Consider the following 13,672-nt stretch of genomic DNA (forward strand, 5'->3'; position numbering starts at 1 on the left):
TAATTGTGGCACTATTCCGACGTAATTTTGCGAGAGAAATTGATTGGGTGCAGTCCTAATACGCTGCGATCAACGCATCGAAAGTTACAGCCAAAAAACGAAAACCTGAATTTTCGACATTTTTCAGCAGGTGAGTTTTCCTTCGTCATGTGTCTTCTGTTGATCCCACGCTCTTCTCGCTGCGTTTTCTGACTTCCTTGGGGTCCAATTGGTCGGAAAAGAGTCATACGAATCAATTCTGAGACGAAAAATTTTTTGGTGAAAAAAAAAGGAAGGTTAACCCCTTTGTATTTTTGGCGAAAATATTCGCGATTTCGAAAAGTGCTGGAATAAATTAATTGTTGCACTATTACGACGTAATTTTGCGAGAGAAATCGATTGGGTGCAGTCCCAATACGCTGCGATCAACGCATCGAAAGTTACAGCCAAAAAACGCGAACCTGTGATTTTCACAGTTTTTAGCTGGTGCTTATTCCATCGTAATTTCTCTACTGATGGTCCTACGCTCTTCTGGCTGCGTTTTTTGAGTTCCTGAGCGTTCAATTAGTCAGGAAAGGGTGAATCAAATCGAATCTGAGTTGAAAAATTTTTGCTGACAGACGCAGATACCGAACCACTGAGTCCCTATTCCGACGTTATTTTACCAGCGCGACCCATTGAATGTGATGGTTTTGTCAGAAATCATAAAATTTTCTCGACAATCTGTAAGAGGAGGGGAAGAGAAATGTGAAAGTCATTGCTACGAAGTTCTACTTTTAGTGCAGTCTCAGTTTATTCAATATCTTTTCAATTCTGTACAAGTGTATGAGGGTCAGTGTTCAGTACTTTAACAAGCTGTTCAATAGTATGTAAAATGACAGACAAAAAGCTATGCAGAAAAATGATCGAATTTCGCATGACATATTTGACTAATATATGATGAAGAAATGCAATCTATGTTACATTCAGCATAATATGAATAATATTATCGAAGATAGTAATCATTGTAGTGTGTCACTATAGTTTAAGTTCGGACCTGCACCCAAGGTGTAATCTACCTTCACAAGATACGATATGTGTAAAGATGTGTTGTTTCTATTTCATACAACCTGTGTTTGGGTCAATAATGAAATTAATATCTCCGTACTTTTTTGCATTCTCGCAGCTGTTCGTCCTATTTTGCGCAAACATGCCTGATTTGCAATACTTGGGTCAAATTAGTCTCAAAACGGTCGTTTAAATTGATTTCGAACCGAAAAGTGTTCAACCTAAAAAAATTTTTGATAACAGGAATGATCTTTGGATTTCACACGCTCGATTTCAGTGGATTTAGAAAAAGAATGTCAGGCTACACTACGAGACATCGCTTCTCCAAACGCTGTAATCAAACTAAACAATAAATGCGAAGAAACCCAAAATTCATAGCTGAATTTCAACTGTACTAATCGTTTCATTTATAGATTTTCGTTCTCGCCCTGTTCAGAACAATCCCAAGAGGCTGTACTATTGAGTGGTGAAGAGCTCTTCATCCACTTCTAAATCTTTGTCATTTTCATAAAAAATCTTGTAAACTTATGGTACATTAAATATAGTTTCTGTCTATCAAATCTTTGTAAGTGTCTCTCAAAGTGTTCCGCCAGAAATAGTCTCTCTGAATTCGATCTTCTGAATCCGCAATATCGCTATTTAATGCCTCGAAAGCCTTGACGTCATCTCCTTGGCTAGTGAAAGCCGGAAGAACCATCATAGCTGTTATACCAGTACTGGTACTAAATTTTCTCATTTGCCTCAATAATTCTTCATAAGGAAACAGTTTCTGGGGTTCAGAGCCAAGCTCATAAAGATAAGCTGACAGCGATTCGTGGTAGATTTTTATCAACTCGTCGAAGTGTCTGTTCCTCAACTCTTGGTTGCAGCTGCAGAATAGCACGTACGAAATGTCTATCGCCGGTGACACGTAACGCACTGATTGAAAATCCAAAAAGTATAAGTCCTGTGGTTCCCCGTGGTCCTGAAACATCGCCCAATTATGCGTCAATGTGAATTTTATAAAAAAGTGATTGAACCTAATACCAGTAGGTATAATTTAACATTTTAAATATTTATGTGCAGGTCATTTTAATATCCTCTAGATGTCATATTTACGGCATTAAACTTTATCTTGTGTTCGTCTCCCGGATTGTTTACGATGTATCAAGTTATAAAACGAATCGTTGATTAATTAAAAATTGCGCCATGGCTTACCTCGTCGTACTTGAAAAGCAAATTGTTCGTCCATAAGTCCCCGTGATTCAAAACCGCATACGGTTCGGCGTTACATCCTGTGAACGGACAGGCGAAGTCGTCGCAGGTGACAGTTTTTCGAAACTCCGTAAATCTTTTCGTGTACCGCGGATCCTCATCGGCGAGAGCCTGTGGGATACGGATTCATTGCGACAACGAGTTATTAAACATAAACGAATCGTTTTTTTAGAAAACTATTCATCATGCAATCGCTACAAACTAATTAGATCAATCTTCCCAAGGTAGTTTCAGGAAATCGGTTGCCTCGGTCGAAATACGCTGTTTTTAGATACCTGATTGTTTTGAGAAACTACCAATACTCCGATTCGGGCTGTGTAATTAGGGCGGATACTGGAGCCATAGTCATAATTTATCGAAGGATATTTTTGTTAAATGTTCCAGTGAGCCGCAATAGCGCACGCTAACGGTTCAAATTTTCTAAATACAAAATCTCCTATGTAAAATCATTTTAAAAATGATGAAAATTTTTTTTTCTTGTATTGGAAAACATAAATTTGAGTCAAAAAAATTTAAGACTCGTAAAGCTTATTCAAATTAATTTATCACTTCCATAAGAATTATTACAATCTTAAGCCAAAAAAGTGCAATGTCCTCTGGTTGAAATTTTCTGATATACTTCGGCCACACTCAATACCAGATACAGATGATTTGACAATGTTTCGGATTTGCGACAATGTTGAATTTAATGACAGCTAGTGATGGAGTGACATTTTGATTTTGGTGGTTGGCATTAACTAGAGTGAAGGGAAAAAATTTTCTGGAATGATAGGACCTGGTCTTAGATTGTGGATGGCTTGATTTTTCCTATTGGTTAATTATTTGGAATCAATATTTCTTAATTTGTTGAAAATCTAAACAGTCAGTCGGACTGTATGTTTCGTATGACCTGAAATGATATTTGGCCTAAGGACAGGTCCTATATCAGAACAAAACCATAAAGAATAGTCGCATTTGCTGATTTCTTACCATTTTAACTAGGTTCTCCAGAATTGCGCAACGCTCAATAAAACTCGGGTGCTGCACCACATCCGGTCTGAAAAGCGGTTCCTTATGGTGGGATATTTTTCTTGCGAAGACTTCCTGCTTCTGATCGCGAAGCCCAAAACTCACTGCGTGAAATCGTCCCAGAGCACGCAGAACGAGAGATGCATGCGCAAAATCCAGCTGCTTTATTCGGTCGCGCATCACGAATCCCTTCGACTGCAAATCTTCCATACAAATCGCCTGGGGTGAAAAGGACACACGTTTACAATTTAGCGGACTTCGATCTTACATACATACTACACACAAACATGGCGTACATATGCTGAACTCTTTAATATTATAAGTAAAAAATTTCCTACACATGGAAAATTTATATGTGCCGATTTCTACGATTTCTACCGTGACTAATCAAACCGGTCGCAGCAAATCTGATCAAGGGTATATATTGTATTTCTCAGGAAAAAAATAGGGTGGTACGATTAAGGATCGAATCAGATTGCATTGAATAATGAAACTCGATTCGGAAATTAAAGTGATCCATTCTTTACAATTTACAGCATATAGAAGTCACTAGGTGCTATTTCACGGTAAACAAGACAATGGCACGAGTCGGTTGATGACGATTTCATCATCCGTTTAGGAGCTCTGTATAGTTGAACTGAAAATCAAATTATTCACGACATTTTGGTTTTACGAAAACTTCGGAATACTCGAGAAATTCGACTTAATCGAAAAATTCTGACCATTCAAAAAGATGAAAATGATCGAAAAAGTTGGATTGTTCAAAGACTCGAATTATTCAAAAATCGAATCTAATATTGATATTCGAAATGAATTTTGAATGACGGATTGTACTTGATTGCATGTGTATTTTAAGAAAAGTTGTCAAGTTGAATGGCGATATGATCACGTTTTATGTAGGAAATTTCAGACGAAAGTTCAGAAACGGTCATTAGTTTAATTATGGTAGATTTGTCGTATAAAGTTCAAATCAGATTATAATGTGCCAGATATAATGCACTTGGCCGTCAAGGAAATGCGACGATTTCGAGAACTTTACGGTTTTAATTTAAATTTGGAATACAGTGTAAATACGGGGTTAATTAAGAGTTTAGCATCCGATAAAGAAATGACAATCTGCCAACAAGTTATCAGTCGGATGATACCCGTCATGCAAACATTTAATCAACGAAACGTCAATAAAAACGATGCTGCACTGAGGATAATTGAATGCGCTATACTTGGTAGAAGATTGTGGGGATTACCAGAAAATGAGGTACAAGTAGCTATTTTGTGCAGCTATAGTTGTCAATACTACATTCTATGGTCATTGCAAAACGAAAAATCAATTCGTTTGATTTACCACATTTCATAAGTTGGGTAAAGCCTTAACATCAATTCTTTGTTACGCTAGCATTAAATTGCCACGTGAGTGTGAGTGTTACCGATGTATGAACAGTTCTTGGTAAGATTCCTTATCGTTAGAGCCTTACGGTGACAACAGCAGCAGAACTCGTTCGTTGAACCCACCACCGCATGTTCCGAATTACGTATGTCAATTGACGTCTCTCTCACTCATAAAAGTTGGATACATCAAAAGTCGACTAAGAAAATTTTTCTTCGCCATTCCCGAGTCAAAATTCTTACGTACAAATTTTTTTCCCGACCCTAGGTCTCTTTTGAACTTGATCCTAATTCAAATTTGACTTGCAATCCTATCGTGACGTATTTGGCAAATAGCAAACCTACACTGTGCTGATTTTGCCGTTTGTAAAGTTTCAGCGAAATTGGCAGCGTTCCCACGTCGCGTGAATACTTGATTTGTATGCCATTAATTGATACTCATACGCTTTCAGAAATACATAGTCGATTTCAACATTATTCGACGGGAAACGACTACAATATTTTACTGCTGAAAATAACTAATATGGTATTACAGTATGGATTACAATAATATCATTGTTTGAAGTTACTATATGCGTATAGCGGAAATAATTTAACATTTTCAGAGTTATTTTTGTTAAATACATATATTGTAACATTAACAATAAGGCGACAGTGAAGAATTTGAGTCTATTGTCAACATAAAAGAAAAAATATGAGTACGATAATAAATTTTACATTGACTATAAATGGAAAAAATTAAATACAAATAAAATATAAATGAAATATAAATAAAATGTAGATGAAATATAACTAAAATATAAATAACATATAAAAACTCTCAAAATCCTGTCCATTGTTCTAACGATTAAAATTACACATTCATTCCAAAGATTCGCAAATAAATTGAGATAAAATACGCCGGAATTCACACTGGGATATGAAATTGTCTATAGTGATGATGTAAAAAGTTGGTCAGTCGTAAATATATTAAAAATCACTCATCCCTTGATTTAATACTCGGCAGCAGCTCCGTCGTGTAATTGTCCATGTGATTTTGCGAATCTTTTTATAAAATTTGGAATCCACGATCTTCTCGACTTTTCTTCGCGGCGATTCCGTAATGCGAAGAAGTTTGTAAAAGTTGTTGATTCCTTGGATCTCGTAACTCAGCTTTGTTTTTTATCATTGACTGACGCGTTAAGATTCGTACGGATGTTTACTGGCGAGGTCGATGTGTTAATTTAATTTAAATTATCGTTTACAATGGTTAAACAATCACTACGGGGAGTTATAAATCGGTTGGTCGGGCGTCTTCTTATAATATCGTCACAATACTTAATCATGCAGAAAACCAACCGTGTACCCTATTTGTTCGTTTCTTTTTCTCTAATAAAAGACCGTATACTCACTGAAAAATGCGTTCATAAACTGTGAATCTTCAATTCAACGAAATGATTTAGTTTATCCTGATGTGAAACAATTTTAATTCGCCTAAATACGTACTTTGTTATTTTTATCATGGAAAAAATATTGTCTGCACATTAAAAAATTTGTTATTGATTTTATAGAAACGCAGCATCATTCGATGGTGACTTCACGGACTCAATTTTTTGGCATCATTGAACGAAACCATTTTGTCAAAGCAAAACTGTTTGTTATTCGCAAAAAGCATCATCTGTAGATTAGGAATAATGAAAAACTTCTTTGAGTTGAATGAATTTTTATCAAAGACAATTCACTTCGTAGATAATAATCTAAGAACCATTGTCCGAAAATCTATTTCGGGCTTGTCACTGACAGCTTACCTCCTTGTGATCGATGCTGGTAGAAAAATAGCACTCTGGAATATTTCCTAATGTCTTGCGATGAGCTTGTAAGAACTCCTTGAATATCGGCACGATTTCGGAGTAGAACTCGTGTTCCCGCAAGAACAAATGTTCGATTTGCATTATTTCGCGAACGATTTCATTCGTGGGAGGAATTTTAAAAATCGTTTGAATTTTGACAGGTACTCCGTTTCTCTGGCCCTCAATTTCGACACGATAAATCACGCCCGCGTAATTGTCACCCACTTTTGAACCAAGTGTTACGCAGAACTTGGGACTTCTAATCCCCAGCGTTTCAACGACCCGTCCCAAGTATTCTTGGAGATGTTCCGATCTAAACAAGTCTGAACAACGAGATTCCGTCTCATCTTCAGTTGCTCCCGACATCATCGACTAGTTTAATAATTCGCCTACGATATAGTTCCAATGCGTGCGGCAATGTCGAACATCCGTTACTGGCAAAAATTCCACAACTACTCGGACCGCACTCGATCCAATACAATTAGGGCACTGATTCGATGGACCGTGAGCTGTAGACTATGATGGGCGTTGTGGAAGAAATTATCATACGACCTACTGAAGAGTGCCCGTCTCTCTTCGCCCGAGTGAAGGCTAGAAATGAGCTGCAACCAGTTCGTCTGCTAGCCATTATGCAACGAGGTGTCGGAGAAACGACCGTGCTATCTTGTTCCACCTGTCGTACCTAGGGACCGTTCGAAACACCAGCGCCGATTTCACTTTTGAGGGCTTGACGTTTTTTCGTCCGCGTATTCGTCGCGAAAATGCCTCAATTCGTTGCGTTTCTTCTGAACTCCTCTCGGGTAAAATGAACGCAATCAAATAACGTAATTTCTTTCTTTGACTGACTGATTCTTCAGGTATCATCAATCGTCGTTAAGAAGAAACATGTACGTGTCAACCATACGCGATAGCAATAAAAGCTCTGATACTTGTGTCTGCGATAATCCCGACTCCACTCCACGTTTCTTTCCGACATTTTAAACTGTATTGAACAGACTAGAACAGAATTCCACTACCTCTATTCATGCATGCAGGAGTGGGGGCGACGAAGATCCGCACAAAGAGGAGACCAAGGACAGGGATTCCTGTATATAGATTCCATTCCGTAACGTTGCGTTTCACGACATTGCGGATCATGGCATTGCGTTTCCAAACATCGTGTTTCACATCGTTCTTTCGTAACCCTCTCAGAAGTAGTTTCACTCTAAAAATATTCGTATGGTTCCCATCAGTCGGAACTGGATCACAAAAAATTGTAAATCTGTGTCACGTTGATAAAAATGATAATGTATTGGTGAATTCAATCGTTAGATTTTTATGTATATTATACATCATCGTATATTTTCTTGTTTATCGTTTATCACACCGAGAGGATTCCTTGCAAAAATCATGCATACGACGACGTACCGGCACACAGACAAACGAAGTTGAATCGAATTTTTGGTAAGATGGTAAAGATGCAACTGTAAACGGCGTCTGCTGTAGACAACCAAGTGGGAATTTGTGTAACTCGGAAAGGAAAGGAGCGGAAAAATGCAGTACGGGAAACTTCCTACTCTACCTGACCTAAATCAAGCTGGATTATCATAAGCAAATCACTAAGCATATGGCACTGCCATTAGCCCTGCACCCGATTCCATGTTTACAATCGGTCCATACGATAAATTAGATGTAACTTCGGTTTGTCGACTAACTTCCGGAGTGTCGTTGTTCTGACATCTTTGCGCCCTGCTAGGAATCCATTCGCGCTATCGTAGCCTAGTTAGATTAGGTCGTTTAAGCGATCGATTTAGACAATTTTATACAATATGTATTTACGAATTGCTGGAATCGAAAGGAATAGTTAAATTTTTCTGTAATCTATTCAACCAATGGCTTCGCGATGTAAATATTATTCGCATTATATTTTGGGTTGGCGGACATTGGTAAATGCGTATTAATTGGGAAAATGAATTCCAGTGTAGGTATTACGTGGTTCAATAATTGTATTTTCAAGTCATATTCCTCCTCTACAAAACTATATTATTCGAACGAACGAACTCAAGCTTATCGATCGAGGTGTGTATAATAACGCAACAGTTCGACATGTTTAGTCTCAACAAGAAAACACCCAAATTGTTTTAAGTTCAGTTCATCAACTTGATAATCAGTCGCATAGCCAGTTTCGTCATATTTGACCGCGTCAACTGATTTAAAGCAGGTGTATTGTAAGTGGATTCCACTAATTCGTGCTTATATATACATATATATATATATTTAATTGCGTGAGAACAAACCTGGGTGGATACGAAGTAAAAGGCATTGAATTCATTATTTTTGCGAAGGCTAGAGCAAAAATAGCCGTAAAATGCAATGCTTCAAGACTAATCGATGAGACAAGTTACGCTTCTTGTGCGAGCAATTTTACGATACGCTGTAGCGTGTTTTTATGACTTTGCGTCGTACCAGTCGACGATAGCTTTAGGGTAGTCATGGCTGCGAAGTTATCGGAACTATCCCAAACAAGTGCTTGCTGCTGAAGCCAGCCGGCCGGAAAATGACTGGGAAGAATATGTAACGATTGGTGAAAGTATTTTATAAATTTTTAATCTTTAAAATTCAGTTTATACAATCGGAATATCAGCGGTATAATGTTGCCAGTGTTGGTGATAATTGAAGGTAATTACAGCACACAAAGAAACCCACTATTGCGAAATGGAACCAAAATCGATTGCGCTTGATGTTGGGGAACCGAAAAATCTGACATTTGAGACGTATTTAACCCATGTGTTCATGGAATCATGAAAATATTGATCAACGTGAATCTCTTTCTGGAATTGAGTCTAAGCCCGCTTCATCTCTTCGAATGAAAGATAAGGATTGATAATGAACGTGAGATAAATCCTATTTGACTTGAATCAACATTTGATTTGCGGTGTTGATAACCTAACGTATCAAGCACGACGTGATGATGTAACTGAAAAACTGCCGGCTTCACGCGACGTTCAGTTGAGGACTACATGGAAGATAACTAAATCGCATAAGTGAGCAAATAACGAGTTGACTCGGTATCGTATAATTTGATGCTGACGATTGTCGATTGCGATTAATTTTTAAATTAAGCTTTTGTCGGTGGAAAAGTACCTCAATCCGACAATGCAAGCACTAAAGAATTTGCCACACATGTAATTATACAAGAATAATTCTGTTTGCGGTGGTTTTTCTTTTAATTCTTTTATCAACCAATTGTGACTTCGCATGGATAAATTCGAAATTTGGCGTAAACTAAGAACGGCTAAATACCAATTAAAGACCTTTTCTACGGTGACAAGTATAAATTTCATCAAGGTAAACTCTTCCGCGTTTACGTTTTGTTCCTATATTCCTTTGATTTTCGAACAGATGTCTGGCGTGGGAAAGCCTACCACGTGTAAAGATGCTATCAGAAGATGGGAGGAAGCAACCGGACTTGAAGCGTCTTCCGCGGTCGAAGTTAACCTCAGTTTTCAGTGGCCACCGATCGAGAAAATGGATAACGCTTTGTCTGTCCTCGTAATGTGTGAAAAACTTACCTTGTCGACTAACATGATCGAGAAGATTGCTGGTGAATTGAATATCATTTTCAATCAACGTTTGTCGATAGCACAGCATAGCCTGTATTCATTTCCATTCCCCAGTGAACCGTAGAATGATTCGATCGATGCTGGATTTTCGAAATTTATTGCTTTTAGTCCAAAATCTTGGATGCCTACAATTAATAAATTAATTGTAAGTCTCGTTGATTGTTCGTTTAGAGAGAAGGAATTGCAGAAAAACATGATATTGTAGTTGTTATTTTTCGCTCTGGAAATATGTGCGGAAATCTATACCGTTTTACGTTTTTTCAGCAAATATAAAATTATTTCGTACAATTTTCGAAATCATTGTAAAAAATATCGGTTGTACAAATGCGTTCACTCTTCTGAATATTGTTTTTTTTTTTTTATTATCTGTGAATTGAATTTCATCTGATGAGTACCTAGTTTACTTTTTCTTCTGTTTAAGTAAGTTTTCAAACTGTTTCCACACGAATGACACCCCGTGTTCAATCAGACTGATTCTGCAGGTATTTCGTCATTGAAAAATTTGAAAATTCTCTCGATCGGTCGGAATCTAATCAAGGCATTCTCCGGCCTCGAACCGCTGATAGAAACATTAGAGGAGTTGTGGATATCGTACAACAGCATCGAAAAAATGAAGGGAATAACTTGCATGAAGAACCTCAGAGTTTTGTACATGTCGAACAACTTGGTACGCGAATGGAACGAGTTGTCCAAGCTTCAGGAGTTGCCGAGCCTTAGAGATCTGCTTTTCGTTGGAAATCCTCTCTGCGATGGTTTAGAGGTAATGGAACTCGACAATCACGCGTTTAAAAAATCATCATTTTGCATGTCATATGTTACGCCAAATATTATCGTATTACGTTACCAATAGCAATTCCTTTTCCAATCGAGGCACAAGATTAGCTCTCCGGATTGTGATGAGTTTCTGGATTTCCAACATCCCTTACGCACTCTACATTTTCAGACGGAAGCTTGGAGAGCAGAAGTAGCCAGGCGTCTTCCAAACTTGGAGAAACTCGACGGAGAGCCAATTATTCGCACGGAGGATGGACCCTTGGGAGCTTTGGCGAAAACCGAATGTCCACCATTGCCAAAATCGCCGGAGCAAACAGCGGGATGATGCTGTCCGTTGATTTGCGTATCTTTGTGCCGTTATTCAGGGTTTTTCGTGCGTCGTCGTGGTCTACGTTTAATTATCACGGCGTTGACAGCAAGTGCGGTAAAACAGCATCTAGGGAATAACCACGATCATAGATCTTCGATGATATCTTTAGAAGGAATATTTTTTGTCAACCTATACACGCACACGGAAATTTGGACAATAAATTCGTCACGATCATTTGTCGTCTAAGATATTTTACCATTTGTTACAACTTTATTTTGTAGAGGTAGCAAATGATGTTACGAATTTTTAAGAGCTTAGTTAACATTACGTAGTACATTTTGACGCAGTAGAGGAATATTTTACATTTATAATCGTTTATTCGTTTCATAATACAAGATATAGATCGTACATCTGTTTATATTTAAGTTGAAAAAGGTTTTGTATAGACTCATTCATTATTTCGGCAGAAGAACTGCACGCGCGATGATGGATATAAAGTACAGAGAGGTATCTAATTCGATCAATAAAATGTCACGCTTCGCAGTGTTACGGTATTATTATATCAATACAATATGACAAGTGACAGGCAGCTGAAGAATTAGGTGTTTCTTTTTTTTTTTCTATAAATTTTCTTTCCATAGAGTTTTAAAGTTTTATGTATAGATAGATATACGTTAAAATAAGGCAAGTGAGACGCGACGGTGCGTGTTTGTTAGAAAATTGACATGTGCGCTTATACGTGAGATTTATATCAATAATTATGCTGATGCAGTGATTAGTTCTCTTTCTTTGTTTTCTTTTTTCCCTTCCTTATCGTCGTCGGCTAGATTTTATACGAAGAAACAGATTACACCCGATTCTCGAAGAGTCCGCGTTCAATGAGAAATAAAATCTCTCAACCGATACGAAACGGTTATTCATTGTATGAATAAAAATTTTACGTATGTATGTACACATAAAAACATTCATTTTTACCGTGTTCCGAACAATACTCCAAGTAACAATTTTTCATTAACATGTTAAGTAAAGCACAGTAAATTTTCTGCAAAGAAATTATACGTGAAATGACGACTCTCAAGGTTTTTGCAATTCAATACTGCAGGCTCTTCGATTATCATGTATTACTTAAGAAATAGAGTGGATAGATCAGTTTCAGTTATCCAATGACACGTAAGAAAAATATTATTCACGCTTGCGAGGATTCGATTACTATCTATAAATGTGAAGCAAAATATTACCGACGCGAAGACGTTGAATCCCAAGAGATCGAACATCGTTAGAAATTGTTGAGAAAATTTTGTTATCAGCTCTCTTTAGCTCATAGAATTTTGCTATCGAACCAAGAAAAAAGAAAATGAAAGTTTGTCGGAAAGAAGGCTACGAAAAGGCGAAGAGCAATTGTTCCTTGTCACGGCATTCTGTTTAAAAAATATAAATAGCAACAGCGAACCCTCGCATGATTTTAGACATTCACCATATTGTTTATCTCATACATCGAGTTTTACTTGTTACTTCGACATCGACACAAAAATAGTTCTCCAGATTATCTTAATCGTTACTGTTTGTTTGTTCGTAATTTAATTTTTCATATATTTATGTATCCCGATTTCTCCCCATGTTATTCATGATTTTCCTCTCATTTTCTTTACCTCTCAACCTTTCTTTTTCTAACAACATACATATTATCATACCTATTAAGTTAACACGATTCACACTTACAATTGATTAGCGCGATATTTTTTGCCCACTTTTCGCTTAATACGTAATTTACAACAACTTAACGTCATCTGAATTTATAATCTTACATCATACGTATACACGCTTTGCGCGTGCATATACGACGATGGAGAAATAAGTTATGAAATTTGAATTGAACATGTCACCATGTTAATCGCGAATTTAGCCTATGACATTATTCTTGTACATATATAAATATGTATATAAATGATTGATCGCAACGGTATCGTTGCTATATGTATAATAAGATATACATGTACATACATACATACATACATACCTATACGTGTATATATATACATATATATATATAGCTTTGCGAAACAGTGGGTTCAGGGGATGGATTTTGATTGGTTCTTTATTGATTGTGTCAACCACTAAATGGTCAAACATCTCGTGGTTTATTCCAATGGATGGAAAACTCTACTACGTCGCGGCAAAGCGCAATTTCTGCTTCTTCACAAAGTCCAAGGCCGATTTGTCGCCTGTTCGGGTCTCAAGAATTTGCAGGATTGGATGATCTACGTGAAACAGGAAAAAGGAAAAAACATTACCGTCAGTGTTTCTAACAGCGGAACGATCGGTACGCCTGCGGCAGGCAACCGGAGTTACAGGTCGTATTCAGGTTGAGCACCGTATCTCGCAACGGCCATTCTAAAATTAAAGATTATTTATCGAAGTAACCTGAATATTAGGTGATAATCATGTATTGAATATCGGATAATCAAATTGAGGGAAAAATGAGGCAA

General features: G+C 37.3%; 3 protein-coding genes across 8 annotated transcripts in view; 1 reads left to right on the forward strand and 2 right to left on the reverse strand.

The window, feature by feature from the left end:
* Positions 1–766: 766 nt before the first annotated feature.
* On the reverse strand, positions 767–7,463 carry LOC124304834 (uncharacterized). The gene is made up of 4 exons (XM_046763522.1): positions 6,459–7,463; positions 3,250–3,507; positions 2,224–2,391; positions 767–1,990 (listed from the first exon to the last, which is right to left on the reverse strand). The coding sequence occupies exons 1-4, from the start codon at positions 6,867–6,869 to the stop codon at positions 1,562–1,564; spliced, it is 1,266 nt and encodes a 421-aa protein (XP_046619478.1). The 5' UTR covers positions 6,870–7,463; the 3' UTR covers positions 767–1,561.
* A 113-nt stretch (positions 7,464–7,576) lies between these two features.
* Positions 7,577–11,964, forward strand: LOC124304835 (dynein axonemal light chain 1-like). 3 transcript variants are annotated; one of them, XM_046763524.1, is made up of 5 exons: positions 8,167–8,707; positions 8,825–9,158; positions 9,882–10,083; positions 10,585–10,862; positions 11,046–11,964. In XM_046763524.1, the coding sequence occupies exons 3-5, from the start codon at positions 9,882–9,884 to the stop codon at positions 11,199–11,201; spliced, it is 636 nt and encodes a 211-aa protein (XP_046619480.1). In that variant the 5' UTR covers positions 8,167–8,707; positions 8,825–9,158; the 3' UTR covers positions 11,202–11,964. The 3 variants fall into 3 exon arrangements, with proteins under 3 accessions (XP_046619481.1, XP_046619480.1, XP_046619479.1); XM_046763525.1 differs by lacking the exons at positions 8,167–8,707; positions 8,825–9,158 and adding an exon at positions 7,577–8,086; XM_046763523.1 differs by having other exon boundaries at positions 8,167–9,158.
* The window catches only part of LOC124304833 (BAI1-associated protein 3), a 112,039-nt gene continuing 109,910 nt past the window's right edge, over positions 11,544–13,672 (reverse strand). For all 4 annotated transcript variants that reach the window (XM_046763521.1, XM_046763520.1, XM_046763517.1 and 1 more), the window contains one exon: positions 11,544–13,444. In XM_046763521.1, the coding sequence (XP_046619477.1) occupies positions 13,350–13,444 (95 nt within the window). In that variant the 3' untranslated portion in view covers positions 11,544–13,349. The remainder of the gene's footprint in view (positions 13,445–13,672) is intronic.

Source organism: Neodiprion virginianus, chromosome 5 (assembly GCF_021901495.1).
Source record: "Neodiprion virginianus isolate iyNeoVirg1 chromosome 5, iyNeoVirg1.1, whole genome shotgun sequence".
Taxonomy (NCBI): domain Eukaryota; kingdom Metazoa; phylum Arthropoda; class Insecta; order Hymenoptera; family Diprionidae; genus Neodiprion; species Neodiprion virginianus.

What these genes read in the sequence shown, in the direction of transcription:
- LOC124304834 (XM_046763522.1), bottom strand. Translation starts at nt 6,869, where the DNA reads ATGATGTCGGGAGCAACTGAAGATGAGACGGAATCTCGTTGTTCAGAC. An exon ending in TGGAGAACCTAGTTAAAATG is followed by an intron (nt 2,392 to 3,249) that starts GTAAGAAATCAG and finishes CGTATCCCACAG; the next exon opens with GCTCTCGCCGATGAGGATCC. An exon ending in TGCTTTTCAAGTACGACGAG is followed by an intron (nt 1,991 to 2,223) that starts GTAAGCCATGGC and finishes GCGATGTTTCAG; the next exon opens with GACCACGGGGAACCACAGGA.
- LOC124304835 (XM_046763525.1), top strand. Translation starts at nt 9,882, where the DNA reads ATGTCTGGCGTGGGAAAGCCTACCACGTGTAAAGATGCTATCAGAAGA. An exon ending in CATGATCGAGAAGATTGCTG is followed by an intron (nt 10,084 to 10,584) that starts GTGAATTGAATA and finishes CTGATTCTGCAG; the next exon opens with GTATTTCGTCATTGAAAAAT. An exon ending in CTCTCTGCGATGGTTTAGAG is followed by an intron (nt 10,863 to 11,045) that starts GTAATGGAACTC and finishes CTACATTTTCAG; the next exon opens with ACGGAAGCTTGGAGAGCAGA.